At 38.7% G+C, this 19,172-nt stretch overlaps 2 protein-coding genes across 13 annotated transcripts in view; one reads left to right on the top strand and one right to left on the bottom strand.

Annotated features, from left to right (window-relative positions):
• Positions 1 to 256: 256 nt before the first annotated feature.
• TM4SF20 (transmembrane 4 L six family member 20) lies at positions 257 to 10,106 on the top strand. The gene is made up of 4 exons (XM_082841198.1): positions 257 to 766; positions 5,990 to 6,055; positions 7,463 to 7,614; positions 9,553 to 10,106. Exons 1-4 carry the CDS (start codon positions 584 to 586, stop codon positions 9,842 to 9,844), a joined length of 693 nt encoding a protein of 230 aa, XP_082697324.1. The 5' UTR covers positions 257 to 583; the 3' UTR covers positions 9,845 to 10,106.
• The window catches only part of MFF (mitochondrial fission factor), a 40,326-nt gene continuing 30,736 nt past the window's right edge, over positions 9,583 to 19,172 (bottom strand). For 5 of the 12 annotated variants that reach the window (XM_082841185.1, XM_082841190.1, XM_082841191.1 and 2 more), the window contains 2 exons: positions 16,932 to 17,016; positions 15,060 to 16,091 (listed from right to left, as the gene is read on the bottom strand). In XM_082841185.1, coding sequence (XP_082697311.1) covers positions 15,960 to 16,091; positions 16,932 to 17,016 — 217 coding nt within the window. In that variant the 3' untranslated portion in view covers positions 15,060 to 15,959. Of the gene's footprint in view, positions 9,687 to 15,058; positions 16,092 to 16,931; positions 17,017 to 19,172 lie in introns of those variants that run through there. The other 7 variants (XM_082841194.1, XM_082841195.1, XM_082841192.1 and 4 more) reach the window with 6 other exon arrangements.

Here is a 19,172-nt window from a genome sequence, read left to right as displayed (position 1 = left end):
ATAGGGTAGAGACCAAGAAGTAGAAAGCCTGTTTTGTGTGTGTGAGCATACAGCCTGAAACTGAACCCTAACATTTTGACTAATCAAGAACATTGGCAGTAGAGAAAATGTTTTCTCCCAATCTCATATATATTCATTTTCTTGTTGAACCATTTCAAAATAAGGACCTTCCATAGCTGGTAATAATATCAATACGACAAGAAAAATAGGTTATATTAACTGGATATTCTTGTTTTTACTTTTTATATGGCATACTGGTATAATGTAAAATATGCTAGAAGGGTGCATCTTAAACCCATTTTTCTTACCTGCTGGTTCTCATGCATAAATTTACCTAGTAGCAACCACAGATTTTTTTCCCACCTACCCTCCCCACCCCATGGTAACGTAAAATCGTCCTTACTTCCTGCAATACTCCTCATAATAATGTCCTGCCCTACTGGACTCTGAACTCATTTCCGTAATTTTTTTTTTTTTTTTTTGTAAGTGCTGAGCTTTAACTAGAAAGCTCAGGATAAAAGGCAAGACAGTGCCACAAAAACAGCCACCCTGACAGGGTTTCTCCTCGAACCAGGGGGTGACCATGACCTGCTGTGAAGGATGGACAGCCTGCAATGGATTCAGCCTGCTGGCTCTACTTCTGCTGGGAGTAACTCTCAATGCAATACCTCTAATCGTCAACTTAGTGGAGGAAGACCAAACTTTTAAAAACCCCATCTCTTGCTTTGAATGGTTGTTCCCTGGGATTATTGGAGCAGGTCTGATGGTGAGTGAAATTTATTTGACTTGATTTGGAGCTATTTTACTGAACACGGTCTAAAGACCATCTTGCAGCCTTGCCGTGAGCTATGTCTTGGCTTAGGATATAGTGAGGATCAGTGAGTATGGTATTAATTTATATTGGCATCAGTGAAGAACAACAATTTAAATGAACTGTGGTACAGGCTAGGGAGCTTCGGCAAAAAATAAGATATTGATAAAAATTGGTTGGGTAATTACGTATCATACTTCTTCGCATATAAGGCTGCTCTTCCAAGCTTCATAGTTAGTGTTCGGGACTTTTTGAATTTATTCCCTCAGCTTTCCTTTGCCAAAGCCAGCTCTGAGTATTCACAGGGAATACAGCAAAAGCGAGAAGTGCTCAAGAGGAAGGGCAAGAACATTCCATGCCCGATGAGTCTCCTGGATGATGACTGTGAGGCACGAACATGGCATTGCCTGCACCGAGGGGAGTTGGCCCAAGAGGTTGGGGACTTGAAACCCTGGCTTTCTGACCTCAGGGATGTTTTGACTCAGATCTTTTACAACCCGTACATCATGGTGCTTGTTTAATGTTCGATCATTTTTAATAGGGCTATCTTTGTTGAAATCCGCAGCAGAGAAGTTAAGATAGAACTCCCCAAGGTACCTGATCGTAAGTCACCCGAGGCACTTGTAATACGTGTAGCTTCACAGACCTTCTGGGAACTCTGACTCAGTAGGCCTGGGTGGTACCCATGGTGTAGAGCAATAAATCCTGTTTTCAGACATGACAGGATATTGAGATATTCTGGTTGTATATTCTCCAATATACTACTGTTAGCAAATCATTTATCCTGTGATTTTGTTTCCATATCAGTCAAATGGGGATGTAATTGAAGTTTGAAAATTCAGCATTCAAGAGCCTTGTTTTTGTTATACCACTTGGGTGCTATAACACCCACTTGTGGTCTCGTTAATGCCAGAGAAATGCGCCTTTGCTTGGATGTATATGTGTGTGTGTATGTGTGTTACAATGATGATCAGTTATTGCTTCTAGTCTTATTCTAGTCTTATCTCCAGACTTAACATGAAAACACTTGTAGGTCATTACATATGAAAGAGAGACCACTGTTAAGTGCTAACCACTGGGTTCATACATTACACTATCTTATTTAAATGCTATAATAACTTGGCTGAGTAGTTATTAACATTTGTATTTTAACAGCCCAGCAAACAGGTTAAGAATGTTAACAAGGTCACATAGTAGGTGTGAAACTCAATTCCAGATTTATCTGACTCCAAAGCTCTGTTTTCCACCAGTATTAGCAACATAATCCTCATCACCTGTCTCAGGCTGACAAAGGGGAAAGACAAGATCTATAACTTAACCCATAAACTTAAGTGACCAGGAAACTGAAGCATAGAAAAATTATATAAATATGAAATCGTTTCAGAGAATCTGGACTTTTTTTTTGCAGTACGCAGGCCTCTCAGTGTTGTGGTCTCTCCTGTTGCGGAGCACAGGCTCCGGCCCGGGGCATGAATCCGTGTCCCCTGCATCGGCAGGCGGACTCTCAACCACTGCGCCACCAGGGAAGCCCTGGACTTTTCTTGTTCCAGGATTAAGTTTGCTTTATCACCTCAGTAAATATTAACAATGTGCTGGTATCACGCCAGGCTCTTACTATTACTCGGTATTGTGGAATATCTTCAAAGTATCAAACAACCCTTTGAAAAGTTCAATAGACATTTTATAGCTAGAGCCTCAAACTCTAGACTAGGCTCACAAGCAAATAAGTGGGTGATAGAAAGGTTATTTTCTTGATCCTTGGCTATATATATAGAATGTGGAAGAATATCTTTTTTCAAAGGGAATTGTGTCCTTTACATCTATCAAAATACTGACTTAGTTCAAAACATTGAACTCTCAATATACTTGTAAATACACAGAAAAGTTAATGAAGAAATCACTGTCGTGATAAGCACTTTTGTCATAGTTCTTGAAATCTTTCTAATCTGTAGCATTTTAAATTAGTATTGTTTCAAAAACGGAATTTTGCAGGAAGTAGTCAATAATAAAAACTATGGAATTCATTATCGATTACTCCATAAAATACAGTCATTTTATGGTTTTATGATTTACCCAAAACAGAGGTGAACCTTGTCATCTTTGAAACCATAACTAAGAGTAAAAATGTTATGTAATTACCTTCACCTATTATCTGCTAAATGGAAAAATCAATACACATTCTTTTTCCAAGTCCTGAAAAAACGACTTGAAACGTTTCCTTGAAATGTTTCCTCTAAAAAATAAAGACCATTTTATTTTATAGATTAATTGTAAGCCTAATCTTAATCATGCCTATTTACTGAGTTCACTTATTGTGTAATAATTCACCAATTATTAAAATCTTAACAGAGAAGAAATTGTTGAACGTTACATTAGAAAATATTATGTCTAACAAAAATTTTCAAAATAGATTTTATATAATGAGCCATTGTTTTGTTTGTTACTTTCATGTTCAAGTACTTAGAGGAACCCTGAAAGTTTGAATTCTATTAGAGTTGTAATGGTCTAAAGCTCTTCTGTACTTCACTTATGAAATCATATGCCTTATTTCTAAAACTGGATGAAAGTATGGATTTCTGTAAGGAAAAATAAACAGTGCTACTTCTTTTCTTTATAAAAACAAATGACTATCAAGAAAAAGTTTCACAAAAACTCATGCATTCAAATGTGCTTAGGAATTGAAGAGAAAGATTATTCTCAAGATTACTTATTTGTGCAGGAGATTATCTGGAAGACTTATAATTCAGTCACATACACACACACACACACTTTCACATTTTAATGTTCATCCTATAAAGAGCCCCTCTAATTTCCAAAGCTCCGAATAAGCAAAATGGTTGAAATACAGAGTTATCAAGTTACCCATAATGATGTAACAAAGATGTGTCAACATGCCATGAAGTCAACCAGGTGAGGATTCATACATGATAAGCTACTATTACTTTATAAAATTCCTTTGCAAGAGAAGGGAACTATGAAAGTATCTCTTTCAGCATCTCTGAAATAAATTAACCTTCAAGAAAGTTAGCAGAGTTTAATTTACATCAATAAGGAAAATGGAATGATTTATCCATTTTAATTATAATTTAATGTTGCTCTTTCTTTTAACAGATTAATTTTCTAAATCAGGGGTTAACACGTTTTTTTCTGCGAAAAGCCAGGTAGTGAATATTTTAGCCTCTGTGAGCCAGTCTCTCTCACAATAATTCAACTCTACTGCTGGTGCGCCAAAGCAGCATGGATAATAAGTAAGCGAATGGGCATGTCTGTTTTCATAAAAGTTTATAAAAAAGAGGCAGTGGGCCAGTTTGCCAGTTCCTGTTCTAAATGATTTGTTCCTTAAGCTCAGAAGGCAGTATCACTTCTAAGTACAACAAAAGAAATTTAGCCCATGAACACTGACACCTATTTGGGTATATACTTTTCTTTTCCCTTTTCTTCTGGGCTCTCAGCTATGCCTTGAATGGCTAGGCTGCCATACATACACGTGCCCTTTGAATTATAAGAGTGTTGGTGGTCAAGGCAGTATGCAAGCCAAGCTTGATAACAATACAGTGTTTTCCATACGTGACACGGAGTCAGCACATGGTCAGAGTGGGGTGAAGTCTGTCAGGGAAGCTGCCTTGTAAGGCTGTTCAATCCGAGACCTGCTCTGAAAGGACAAAGGTGGACATGGTCTTGGAAAAATGGATTGGGGAAGGAGCAATTAGGAGGAGGACAATGAGATGAGTGAGGGGGTGATGGTGGTGGGGAAGATGAGAATGTGCAAGCTCTAAGGAGGAACAGAGAATTGCTAGAATCGGCCACTGTGACTGGAATAGTGGTTGAGTCTGGGCTCTGGAACCCTAATGCGCAACTGTGACTCCCAACTCTTCCACTTTCTTAGGCAAGTTACTCAAGCTTTCTGTGCCTCAGTTTTCCGACCCAGTAAAATGGGGATAATTGGCACCTACCTCATAGGATTTTTTTTTTGTGGTATGCGGGCCTCTCACTGCTGTGGCCTCTCCTGTCGCGGAGCACAGGCTCCGGACGCGCAGGCTCAGCGGCCATGGCTCACGGGCCCAGCCGCTAGGCGGCACGTGGGATCTTCCCGGACCGGGCACGAACCCATGTCCCCTGCATCGGCAGGCAGACTCTCAACCACTGCGCCACCAGGGAAGCCCTACCTCATAGGATTTTTACGAGGCTGTGAATGAACTAAAACACGTATAGCACCTATAACAGTGCCTGGTATGTTGTTAGAACTCAGTAAAATGTTAGAAAACAAGAGTGGAAGGAGAGAGAGAGAACGACTCAAGGGCAGCTGTGCTGAGACGGCAAAAAACTTATGGCTAAAATATTTTAAGTGTAAGGAAGTAATCGACATTCAACCCTTCAATGATACAAAACTTCTTTCATGAAGAATTTCTAGTTATAGCTGCTGACTAGTTATTAGTAGAAAATTTAACCTAAGTCCTGTGAACATGGCATCATTTCTTACAGCTTTCCCCAGCAATATGTTCCCTTGACACAGAATGTAATACAAGATTTCTAAACATCAGTGTGAAGTGAGATCATTCCATACCATGGATACAGGAGTAGAAAGGAGAATGTAGAACTAAAAGTAATTCTCAAATCATAAGTTTGGGGAACTACTGAGCTGGTGGTGACCCTGGGAGTGAGAGGAAAGTTAGGGAAGTGGGAGAAGGGTAGTGACAGAATTCTTAGTTCCCAACTACCAGGCAGACAAAACCATCGAGTTCCTTTCTGAATCCTTGCCAGATTAATTCACACTATTTTGGGGAAATTGGGTAAGTGGTTGCAGATTATAGTAAAAAAAAAAAAAAAAAGTGAATTTTGGATGATGCAACCATTCCTTCAGAAACATTCCTCCAAGATAATGAATAAATAACTTTATTTAAAATCCAAGTCTCTCTAATGACTCAAAGTAAAAATGCAGACGGAAGTTTTAAATTGCTATACTGAAATCCCCCATCCTTTCCCCCTTTTTAATCTTTATGGTCCAAATGGGGATCGTTAAGGGTCACAAGATCAAGGACATTGTCACATCTCCTTTTTATTCTCTTAATTAAGCCTCTTGGCTTCCCACAACTGCTGGCAAGTAGAAATTGAAGATTATTGCTTTATCATCTGATGAGAAGTAATAATATTCTTTGTTCCTGTTGATGTAATTTCCAGGTCATTCCAGCAACAACGATGTCCTTAGCAGCGAGGAAAAGAGCATGCTGCAATAACAAAACCGGGGTGAGCACAGCACAGCTGGTCTGGTGCATAAGCAGTTACCGGCATCTCAGCAAAGCCGCCGAGGCGTCAGCATCTCCTGAATCACCGTGTGGCTCCAGTGGCAGGGCTGGTCCTAGAAACATGTTATTTAGAATAATTTATATGATAATGCTGAAAGTGTGAAGTTTGTCTTTTTGTTTTCCCATAAAAATTTGGTTTTGGAGCGAGCTTTCAGACCTCTCCTCAATCTTCGGTTTCAGTATAAAAGTTTTCAAAGAAAGGAGATTTATGTCTGCACTCAGGGCTGTAATCAATTTCATAATACTCAAATACTTTGTTACTTTTGTGGTGTGTATGAAATACTTAGGGAAAAAGTATCCTCAGTTCTCTTATGCATGTGAAAGACTGGTTTACTAGGAGCAGAATGTTAATTGTCCTTATCCAGTTAAGTTAAAGGAGACAACACTTATTTTTTCAAACATTTGGTATGTATAAAATTGTAACTATGTTAAAAGTAAAGGAAATTAATATTTATTAACCTTCTCTCACTATACTCAGAACATTGTCAAATACGCTATCTTATTTTTCTGAAAACCCATATGTTTTATGATCTGTTTTACTGAGAAATTGATCCTCAGAGAAAGCATATAACCTGCCAGTGTAGCACAGTTATTAGGTAGGTTTGTATCCAAATCCATCAGACTCCAAAATTCCCAGTCATCATACTATTTATGCCATGAACATTGTTACGAAGTAACACTGAGGGCTCTCATAATTCTTTAAGGAAGCAGGTAGATCAGTAAATAAGAAATCACAGTAAATATTCCTGACTGAGCTTGAGGTTTTAAAGCAATGGTTCTCAGCCTGATGGGAACATTAGAATCACCTGCAGAAAATCTTAAAAATACCAATGCCTGGTGGCCCCCCTGAGATTCTGCATTAGTATCTTTCAAAAGCACCTTGTGTGATTCTCATGTGCTCCCAGGGGTGAGAGCCACTGTTTAAAAGGGTACATATTTATAGCCATGAGTTTGGTTTATTTATTTTTTAAATTACCTTTTCCTGACATTTGGTATTCATATAGGATTATAGTTACTTTGCTAGTTATTTACAGTCTATCTTTGTTCCTGACACACTGTAGTGGTCCGTTGAAATGGACAAGGTTCACGTAGAGCATAAGAGTTCAGGTTTTTCAGAAACAGTGGCAAGACCAATGATCTTTTAGCAAGTCTAATGAAATGGCAGGCACTCTGCCCTCTGCCTTCTTGTGTAAGTCACACCTAATCAAACTGTGATCTTAAGATCTAGGACTGTAAAGTGTCAGCAGAATGGCAGCAGCTGATGATAAAGACTGCATGTGCTGCTGAAACTAGAAACAGACAGGCAACATGTAACAACATGTGCAAATGTGCCAACTTTATTTTTCAGATGTTTCTTTCATCACTTCTGAATGTGATCACAGTCACTGGAGCTGCATACTGCCTGACGGTGTCCATCCAGGCTCTCGCGGAGGGCCCTCTCATTTGTAACTCTCAAGGCAACAGAACTTCCAGTTGTGAACTTTCATTTGAAAACTTAACGTGAGTAACCTTTTGCCGTCTTACACAGCTGCAGCTAGTTAGGTTAGGATAGTGTGGTGCTGACCCAGGGCCATGTTATCTGGCGTGGGACAGATTCTTAGGTATTTAGCACATTAATCCCAATTGGCCCAATCGCAGAGAAATGGAGGAATCACTGCATTCAGAAGGCTTTGGGTATGGTCTCGTCTAAAAGGAGTAGTTGACTTAGATGGATTATCCTTGTCCTTTAAAAATCTACAGCTGCATATATTAAAAAGTTCTGGAAATATACACCAAAAACTTAACTTTCATCTTTGGAGACTGGTAATGGAGGATGCCCTGGGGGCAGGAAGGGAGCACTGACTTTCTCCACTTCTGATCTAATTTAATCTGTAAACCCTGGGACTTCCCTGGTGGTCCAGTGGGTAAGACTCTGCGCTCCCAAGGCTGGGGGCCCGGGTTTGATCCCTGGTCGGGGAACTAGATCCCTCATGCATGTCCCAACTAAGAAGTCTGCATGCCGCAACTAAAGATCCCGCGTGCCACAACGAAGATCCTGTGCACCGCAGCTAAGACCTGGCGCAGCCAAAATAAATAAATAAATATTTTAAAAAATTGTAAGCCCTAAGCATATATTACCTTTATAATTTGATAAACTGAATAAAAACACAATAAGTAAAAAAAAAATCTAGAGGCTTACCTATAAGCCTTAAGAAAGAAACAAAGCAGCAGCCAATGGAATCATGCAAACATAATAGAAACACAGTCAGCATGACAATGAATCAAAAGTTTAACTCACAGAGTAACAAATAATGCTGAAGAGTTACATGGAAATGGCTCATTTCAGTCTTGTAAGATGGTTCTGGGCCTGAATCTAGGCACAATTTGTAAAACTGGAAGAAAAGAACAACCTAATTCATTCGTTACCTATATATTGTTCAGTATGGAAAATAACTAGAATTCACTTTTGTAGTTACATGAAAATTTTTTTTTCCCTTTTTCCTTATCTCGCTGCATTAAAAAAGAAAAATCTCTCAAAATTTGCATACCACAGCTGTTGTGGATCAAAATCCAAAGAAACTCCCTTTACTAGTAGAGCTGGAGTAGAAAATTAGAGATTTCAACCACACATGCTATACACATTCAGTCCTCAGCGCATGGCTACTCACCATGTACCAGGCGCCAGGCCAAGCTGGAGGTCACAGCATCAAGGTATTCCCACTCTAGTTGGGGAGACAGACAGTTACGGAGAGTAAACAATTACAGAAGAGTGACCCTACGCTCGCTGCAAACTGCAATGAGCATACTCATATTCCACATGCTGACATGCTGTTGTTCTTCCCAGGCTGCACATCAGTTGCTGGTATGCAGAAATGCAAACTCTCTAAGAACACTTAGTCCTACTGTAGAAAACCAAAGATAAATCATGTCAGGACAGATGTGTTAGGGCTAAAAGTTTCTCATTCTCCATACCTTGTTACAACAAGATTTTAACCAGACATATTTGAAATGCCTTTTGTGAGTAAACATTGTACATCGGGTTTAAGAACAGACGCAACACACCAGTTTTGCACTAAAACTGAGCTCCTTGAACGGGGGAGCTTGTTTTAGTTTCTTTAGCCAGTAGAAGAGTGCCTGCATGAATAGGTGCGACCACAGGAAACTTAATATTCAACCCTTTCTGACACAGAAAATTTCATACAGTTCAACCTAAGAGTAGGTCCGCTGTAGATGCTTGTTGAGTGATGGGATATACGATGTCAACGTTTTACAACTGTTAAGAGTACAACGGCACATGCTCAGAAACCCTCATCTTAGCTATAGTTTCTGGGCACGATGTTTCAAAAGCACTTTCTGTTTTACCATACATGTCCTTTTCTAGGCACAATGCTGCATTCTTTAGACGGTCAGTGGTATTCCTGAATATCTTATCTTTATCATTTCTTTCATTTTGTCCAGTGCCATTCATCCAGAATCCTTCGATCTGCAGTGGTTCTTTGACGACTCTTGTGTTTCTCCTACGGATTTCAATAATCCCTCCAACAACAACACAACAGCCAGTAACTGGAGAACATACAGCTTACACTTCAATTCTATGGAAAACAAGCATAGGATTATCCATTTCTCAGTATTTTTAGGTCTACTGCTTGTGGGCATTCTTGAGATCCTGTCTGGGCTCAGTCAGATACTCATCGGCTTCCTTGGCTGTCTGTGTGGAGGAGTCTCTAAGCGAAGAAACCGAATTGTGTAGGTTAATAATAATAAAATGGAAATACTAGTTTGAACCATTTTAGAATGACATTTACAAGACATGCTTTTAGAAATTCAAGAATGGAACATTATCTAGAAAGCTGTGGATGAGTCAGTTTAATCCAAAGGTTGTTTTTAAAGTCACCTTTGATGTACTTAAAAAACAAGTCAAGCTTCCACACTGAAGCATGTTGGTAAATGCACATTTTCATATGGAAAGAAAAATATCATCAGCGGTTGGCTTTGGGGAAAAGTGGAGAGAAGCTTTCGATTTGTTTTGTGTCTTTCTGTACTATTCGGAGTTTCTAACTATGTTCTCATATGTGGAGAAAGGAAGGGAGGGAAGGAGGAGGGTAAGCAGGAACAGAAGTTATACTGGAAGCCAAAGTATGGGACCTTTTTATTGCATTTCTTTATACTTCAAAAAGGTTAAATATATACAGTTGACCCTTGAACAACACAGGTTTGAACTGTGCAGGTCCACGTATAATGCAGATTTCTTCCAAGAGTAAATAAATACTAGAGTACTACACGATATGCAGTTGGTTGAATCGGTGGGTGCAGAGTCCTGGATACAGAGAAACGGAGCATATGGAGGCCCAACCAAAAGTTACATGTGGATTTCTGACTGCGTGGAAAGCTGGCGCCCCTAACCCCTGAGCTATTCAAGTGTGAACAGTAATCTAAATACAATCAAGTTTTTAGACCTAATTCAGCTTACAGAAAATCCAGGGAAAGAGGACATTATTCAGACAAATTCAAAAGGTGGGACAGTAAACAGTCAATGGTCCCCTGTTTTCAACAAGAAAATGTAGTAGAAGAAAAATAAAAGGTTGGATGGGTGGAGGGAACTATTCTAGATTAAGAGAGCAAAGAGACAGACATGATTCAACCAAATAGATTACGTGAACCTCGTTGGGGATAACTGGGGGAACCTGCACAAGGACTGGTTTAGGTAATATTAAGGGCTTACTGTTAGTTTTTTTATGCCTGATGATGGTTTTATGGTTATGTAGGAAAATGTCCTTATTTTTCAGAAATGCATATTTATGTGTTTGGGGGAAAATGCCATGTTTTTAAGACATTTCAGTTAAAAAATGAAGCAACTGAAAAATGTTACATTTAGGTGACAGGCATATGGCAATTCATTACACTCTTCAATTTTCCTATGTTCGCATTTTTCGCAATAATTAAAAAAACAATAAATATCTAGGGAAAAAAATCAGTCTTTTGAAATCTGGCTTATATATATGCCAAACTTTAAGACAGGATAACGAAACAGCATATTTACCATATTAAAATGTTATAAAATAGACAAAACTCAAAATCTACAATTTTCTGAATATGATCATTCCTGCTTTTTATTTCAATTATTTATATTCACTGGGCTTAAGATTTTAGAAATAATTTACAATACATATATTATAGCTGTTCCCCTCCCCCCAACCAGTAACATCAAGAACTTATAGGCATTTTTTTCTGAACCCATTTACTGTATAAAGACCTTCTTCCTATACTCCTATAAATACCTATTTATCCTTAAGGTCTAGCTTAAAAATCTACTATTTGAAAAAGCCTTCCCAGAGTGCATGATTTCAACAAACTAAGTTAGCACTTACCCAAACCACGATTATCATACCTGTCACAATGTAACGTAAATATTTTTGTTTATAAATCCATCACTTTAACACAATTTAAGAGAACAGGGACCATGTCCTTCTCATCCATTTATTCATTAGCTCTTTTCTTCTTCAGGTCCTCAGCAAGGCCTCTTCTCTGCCCAGCTCCCACCTCTCACTCCCACCTGTCTAAGCTCTGGCTAAATCCTCTTCATCTTTCAGACTTCAGCACAAGTATCACTTTTTCTGAGGCCTTCCCTAACAGCCTAATGGAAGGCAGGCTTCCCTTTACTCTCTCCTTTAGCGTTCTTTCATTTACAGCAGGGGTCCCCAACCCCCGGGCTGTGGACCGGTAGCGGTCCACGGCCTGTTAGGACCCGGGCCACACAGAAGGAGGGCAGTGGGCGCGCGAGCGGAGCTTCAGCATCCGCCGCTCCCCGTCGCTCTCATTTCCACCTGAACAATCCCCCACTACCCCGTGGAAAAAACGTCTTCCACGAAACCGGTCCCTGGTGCCAAAAAGGTTGGGGACTGCTGACTTAACAGTACTGATCACAATGGCAACAGCATTTTAATGTGTACTTGTTTCTTAAATTTCACTCTCCCCCATAAGACCATAAGCTGCGTGGGTACAGGGATATTTTTCTTTTATTCACTCCCGGGAGAGTCAGTACCAAGTACCGTGCCCGATACAAAGTAGGGCCACTACGAATATTTTGTTGAATGAATTAATCCTATCTTTAGTACTCAGCTTTTAGCCAAGACTCAACACTTACTAAATGAATGTCAAACTGCCAAGAGCCACAAAATTAAAACACAAGTAAAATAAACACGACAGCTCACTGTATTTGACTGAACAAGTCAATGACAGTGCATATAATCTTCATTAGCCTGGAAATGGGTGAGAGATGACCCCAGTTTGCTACAGGGTCATGAACAGAGACGTGAGCCTCTCATTTCAGAGGGCAAAAGAAAGGATGGTTGGCAGTAGCACAATCAGCTGAAATAGCTGGCAAGTTAGTTCTTTGCAATTTTGGTCTTGTGGAAACTGCAGCCTTGATTAAATGCCTAAAGCCAATGGGCCACTTGTGAGGTGGCTTTTGGGGACATGCCATCTCCACCCCGGTACCTAAACTTACAAATGCACGTCTATACCCACCCACCCCCCCCACATACAACATGCACCTAGTCATCTACAAAGCTCATTGTTTTTTATTTCTCACTTCCATTCCCATGTTCAATCTCACTTTGGAATCTTTATACTTTTTTTTACTGCATCCACCATCTGAAACACTCTCTCCCTGTTCTTGGGCATATATCTCAAATTCCTTCTCCTTCATAAAATTATTTTTATAATCCTCTACTTCTTTAATAAGCCTTATTTCCCTCCTCCTCCATTAATCTGTCAATTCCTTAAGAGCAGGGCTTGTGGTGCATCTGCTATAACCGCTTACTACTGAGGTCAGTGCTGTGCACACATGACTCTCTACTTACTGACACGATAATACATTGTAAGTAAAAGAACAAGTTACGGTAGTTACATTTTTCCAAACTTGAGGCCAGAAGAAGTTCAATTTCAGTGTCAAATATGATCAAGAAGCTGGATAACAGACATTCATGCAGGAAAAGAAGGAAAGCTCTCTTGCAAATATATTTTCATAAAATTATCCCTCAAAGTGTCAATAACCAGCAAATGCTTCAACAAGTATTCCTAGAAGTGAAAAACGCCCAACCTTTAAACAGAGTTCCGAAAGTAGTGGCACAATGTACTTGCTACACTTGTACTTGCTACTTAGTTGTATGGCACTAGTGAGTATGGTAGGTTGATTACTGTTACTGGCCCTGACTGTATCCTTTTCTTCCACTGTTCCCTGCATCTGGAATCTTTTCTTCATTCTCTGCTTGTTGAAATCATCTATTTATTTATTTCAAGGTTCAGCTCAAATATCTAAGAAGTGTTTCCTGACCATCCTGACCAGGAGTGAATCTGCTCCTCTCAACTCCCAAACCACTTTCTTACAATGATGAAAAATGACTTCTAGGGAAGGGAGGCTGGCATAGCTGGGCTTGGTTTTGGAGTTAGAGCGACTCAAGCTCTTTTGTTTCTAGATCTGTGACAAGGTGAAGACATGTTTCTTTGTTGTCCCCTTTTGGTTGCTAAGTTGATTTCTCATTTACCCTTTCACTGAGGGTGTAGTTTTTTGGGGTTTGAGTTCCATGCAGGAGTCTCCTGTTATAGCTAATGCCTGCCTAAGAAGACATGTAATTATATCTCCTACCCCCGTATAGCCATTAAGAGAGAAAGTTCTAGGTCTCCAGTGTTTGGTAAAAGTCAATAGGGAGAAAAATAGCTTTTGTGCTTATCACCTGGAATTCCTGCTCATGTTCATTTTTGACTTTTATGGAATCAATCCTTTTCATGTCTGCCCAACAAAAGAGGTGTTAACTTTATCCACTATTATTTTTAATTTAATTTAATTTATTTATTTTTGGCTGTGTTGGGTCTTCGTTGCTGCGTGCAGGCTTTCTCTAGTTGCGGCGAGTGGGGGCCCCTCCTCGTTGCGGTGTGCGGGCTTCTCATTGCGGTGGCTTCTCTTGTTGCAGAGCACGGGCTCTAGGCAGGCGGTTATCAGTAATTGTGGCTTGTGGGCTCAGTAGTTGTGGCTCGCGGGCTCTAGAGCGCAGGCTCAGTAGTGGTGGCACACGGGCTTAGTTACTCCACAGCATGTGGGATCTTCCCGGACCAGGTCTTGTACCTGTGTCCTCTGCACTGGCAGGCGGATTCTCAACCACTGAGCCACCAGGGAAGTCCTTATCCATTGTTTTTTAAATCATTTTTGTAGTTTCAATTATTCACAGAAATTATCTTGAGATATACATATAAAGATAGAATTAATATAATTAAAGACATCATTAGGATATTATAAAAGTCAGAAGACTTTCATGGGTAAAAAAAATTGTCACCGAACTCAGGATAAACCCTAGGAATTAAAGAAAAGAATCCTTCCTCCAAGTATTTTTTTTTTTTGGAAGGACAGGAGAGAAGCAAGAATAGAACAGTTCAATATACCTACATCTAAGGAATTTCCCCTAATTGCCTTTCTCAAAACTCACTGCCTTGGTAGAAAGATACTGAAGATGTATGGAGAATACTGCACCTAAGTAAAATTCTATCCATTTCTGAAACAAAAAAAGGAAAAAAAAAGTTTGGGAACTAAAGGTTCCCAGCACTTGGTTTCATTGATGCACTTAATCTCATCAGATTTAGTATATCAGCTAAATACAATGGAAAAAGCAACACAACTGAAGGTTTTTTTTTTGCGGTACGCGGGCCTCTCACTGTTGTGGCCTCTCCCGTTGCGGAGCACAGGCTCCGGACGCGCAGCCTCAGCGGCCATGGCTCACGGGCCTAGCCGCTCCGCGGCATGTGGGATCTACCCGGACCGGGGCACGAACCCATGTCCCCTGCATCGGCAGGCGGACTCCCAACCACTGCGCCACCAAGGAAGCCCAACTGAAGGTATTTTTAGCTGAACCACTTTGTAGACACTACAAATCACAAAAACAGCTGTAACAAAACCAGCGCCTACCACTACCAGGACGAAGATCTGAAAGGAAGCAAGTGGGTTCTTACTACCTGCCAAGTCATTAATTGCTTTCCTTGCTCCAGAGCCGGGAAAACTTAGGTGCATATAAAGAAACATAATATGGAATATAGCTCACAGCACAATATGATGAAATAAAATCTTTTGATACACAAATATAGCTTTGGTTGACAGTTTATTAAATACACTACATTTGTACCTTATTCTGTAGTTTTTTAAATCATTCACACAAGGACTTAGTAAAAATGTACTTTATAGAAAACCATCTGCAAAACTAAAATAAAAATAAAAATAAAAATGCACATTTTGCCCTCATCTTAAACTGCTGAAAATGTTAGGAATTATTTTATTGAAGGTGATCCTGAAACATGAGGTGACTTGAGTTTATTAAATCTGACACCAGACCATGACTTCAGTAGTGTTAATGTTGAAATGTGGATGCAAAAATGTCTATTAACTAAACTGTTTAATCTAACAGTGTTTGAGAAACAGGACAATATAAAGTATTATTTTTCCTTTACAGACACTTCTCTAAATCCATTTTCTGTACACTTTTTTCTCTCCCATTCATAGAATTAGCTGTGCAGATTGATGAGGCAAAAACAAAACAAAACAAAACAACAAACAAACTAGGTCCTATTTACAAAACATGCAAAGGGAGAATTTTAAGTAGGTGTTATGGCAGAACTGGTTAAAACTAAATACAGTCGAGTGACAGGACATACCTTTACTTCTGCAAATATAAGTCTTTCCCCCATCCTTTCTGGGAGAAATACATTTTCAGGGTGGGGACTGTAAAACGGCATACAATGCAAAGACAGAAATAAAGAAGTTTGCAAATTCTTTATATTTCCAGCTGTTGAGACAATATTTTTGAGAGTTGAGGTTACCTCTAGCGGCGAAACCAGAGCCAGCTATTAAGCAGCCAGAATGCTACAGTAATTGAATACATGACCATTTCTCTTTTAGCACGTTCTTTGTTCTCCTCTTCCAGAAGTTGTAGACGTCTATTTAGTTTGATTATCTAAGTAAAAAACAACATCAAAAAATGAATAGAAGCTTTAATGCATGATGCAATCAGATTCTTACAAAGTAGTTTAATTTGTAAAAAGAATTATTACAAACATGAAGAGTTTCATTTGGAGCAAAATAAAGAAAGCTATATATAGAAAAAATGTTACCCACGACAGCTTAAATTCACTTAAATTCTCTTCTCTTATGAGCTTCTGTCACTCAGCTTCAGTTTTTCACCTTTAACCTGCTTTAACTGTTTTATGCCTTCTCTGAGTTACTAAAAGGATCCCAATAATTAACCTACTATAGTGGGCCCTGTGACCTGCCGCCCTTCAGGACTAAAAGGCTAATTCTCTACCTGTTAGGAGTGTCACTGGTTGACAGCACTGTCCTCGGCTGTTGGTCCCTACTGTGAATAGCTCTGGGCTGAACAACTGTCTTGCCCAAGTTCATGCTCCCTTGTGAAGGCAGCATGAATCCACCGACTGGTCTGTGATGGGGTTAAAAGGCCCAGGCCGCTTGCTCCAACTGTGAAGGGTCATCTCAGCTTCAGAGCAATTTATGGATGCACTGGTTTGCTTAAAATGTTAGGATTCTTTGTTATTGGCTAGAATTACATCAATCCATTTTGGTAATACTGCTTTATGCTGATCAAAACATGTAAATAGTGGTTTAATATGTCTTTAATCAAAATGGGAAAGTCAATTATGGTTTAATAAATAGTTTGATAGATAAAATATTTTAATCCATGGGTTCCACTGGACAGAAAATGATAAAATGTTAGGAACTACCACTTTAAATATTATATGAATATAATTTAGGATTATATGATATTTGGTACATTAAATACCTGTCGTCTTAATGAAGCTGCATCTACAACAGTCATGTCATCTGAGGTTCCTTCAATCGTTGTATCTATATGTGAAATGCCATACCTAGCAGATAAGAAATAAAAATATGATTTAATATTAGAATAGAACTAAAAGTACCTGGCAAGTCAAATCATGTAATATATTGTGTAATGCTCAGAGAACTGTTAAAAAGACTGGTATTTAACAGTACAAATTACTAAAATATTTACCAATCTGAACGGGTACTAACAAAGGAAAGGAAAGAGCTTAGCGTAACAACTACCTACAATACTAGGAAGGTGTCCTGAAAGTTTGAGAAAGAGAAGAAACCCTGACTAAAGATATAAATAAGGAGACACTTTTCAACTCAGAGGGATGGGCAGTGTTAAAAAGGATACCTGGCTGAAAAGATTTGAGAGCTGCTGTGCTAGCATATAACGAAATACAATTCTCCCACCAACTGATGTCTGTATGTGGTTCCTCAGAAGTCCCTGCTGAGACTCATGGCAGGGAACACAAAGTAAACAAACTCCAGCTGAAAAAGGAAGACTCTGATCATGTTTTATTTCTCCTACTCTTCTCAGTGCCTCTTCTCTTGCCATTTCCACTCTTCACTTCTTATTTCCAATTACTTATTCTCTACTGTGTCTCCATAGAAGCAATTATAAAATCACCTGAATACATCCTGTCACTACATTCAGATCCAGAATTTAAATACTATAATTAAGAAGCGGTGTATAAAATAATACTGGAAAGCCACTAAGACAAACCTTAGAGAAACATTAAAAAGTATTTCTTGTTCAAATGCAGTTACTTCTAAAGGCGCACCGATTTTTAAATGAATGACAATAAACTTCTGAGATACAAATGCACACAAATGCTATTATTCCTCTTTGCCCAGATTTCCACTTTTAAAATATATTTTAATTAAGATACAATTCACATACCATATAATTCACCTCGTATATTTATATCCTTACTATTTGAATCCTGTATGGTTATTTCAGTAAAATGGCACATTAACTTTTCCAAATGAGTGGATCATAAATAAACTGAATTTAAAAGTTACTCCTATGTAATCTACAGAGTTGGCACATAGAGCGTAATATTGATATTTTTAATATTTCAAGCAAGTCCCTATTACAAAAAGCATATTACCACACAAACGTGTATGAAGAGAATTATATTTTTCCTCCAGACACGTTAAAGACAAGTCTATTCAGAAAATCCTTTTGTTACAAATGCCACTGAAAATAATTCAAAAATACTTTAATAAATAACATAAAACAATTTTTAATTGTATAATCCTGCAGTGTCATCATTCTGAATGCTGATTTTAATTACACAGGTTGCAGTTTCAATGATAGATGGTATGTACTGACTTTAGATAATCTAGAACAATCTCTAAATGTTCTTTTTAGGGCTAAATTAACTTACTTTCTCCTAATCTGCCCCTTCCTTCATGGGAACACAGCAAATATACTGGAATACCGAGAGTAACGGCATCAGATAGAGAAGTTAGCTACTAAGTTAGGAGGTGCTAAGAACTATGGCTTTACAAACATCTGAGTTAATTATTCCTTTGAACATTAAGCAGAATTCTTAAACAATTAGTGGAAAACATAAGGGTTGAAGATTCCTCTTCTCTACACTTTATCCTCAAAATAAAACTCTTCTATTTCTGTGAGGTCATACATGAGATAAATAATTGGGAAAAAAACAACAAACAGTAGAAGCAATTGCTTCAAAGGTAAAGGGACCCAGACTGAAGAGAGAGAATGAAGTATAACTGAAAGGGACTCCCCACAATTTAGATCCTGAACTAACTAAGGTTTTAAATATCTGTAAAGGAAATCTTCATTTGCTAAGAAATCTAAGGATATGACAAAAGACTTTACTTGTGTAATTTGACTTAAAACTAAAACCTGTATTGATCAGAGCTAAAAACTGTAAGAAATCTAAGTCAGATCACTGCCTGAAAATACTTTCACAGAAAAATAAAAGGATCACAAACTTACGAGAAATGCACAAGGAAAAACTTAAAACGGACTGAGTTAATATTGTAAAAAGAAACAAGTCAGCGGAGTGGAAAGGGACCCCTAAGGACACACTTTTCAATTTTCTAACCTGAATTCAGTATTAATGAGAAACCAGTATTTCCCTCTTTTCTTGCCTAAAAATGAACGTGCCAGCTTGCTTCCTCTCATCATAGAAATAATGCTGCCAGTTTTTTTTGTTTG

Source organism: Leucopleurus acutus (assembly GCF_964270905.1).
Source record: "Leucopleurus acutus genome assembly, chromosome: 6".
Lineage (NCBI taxonomy): Eukaryota > Metazoa > Chordata > Mammalia > Artiodactyla > Delphinidae > Leucopleurus > Leucopleurus acutus.
This window is presented reverse-complemented; position numbering and strand designations above follow the sequence as displayed.

Excerpts from the sequence above, each read along its gene's own strand:
- TM4SF20 (XM_082841198.1), top strand. The coding sequence starts at position 584 with ATGACCTGCTGTGAAGGATGGACAGCCTGCAATGGATTCAGCCTGCTG. Across the intron at positions 767-5,989 it reads TTATTGGAGCAGGTCTGATG|GTCATTCCAGCAACAACGAT; the intron begins GTGAGTGAAATT and ends TGTAATTTCCAG. Across the intron at positions 6,056-7,462 it reads GCTGCAATAACAAAACCGGG|ATGTTTCTTTCATCACTTCT; the intron begins GTGAGCACAGCA and ends TTTATTTTTCAG.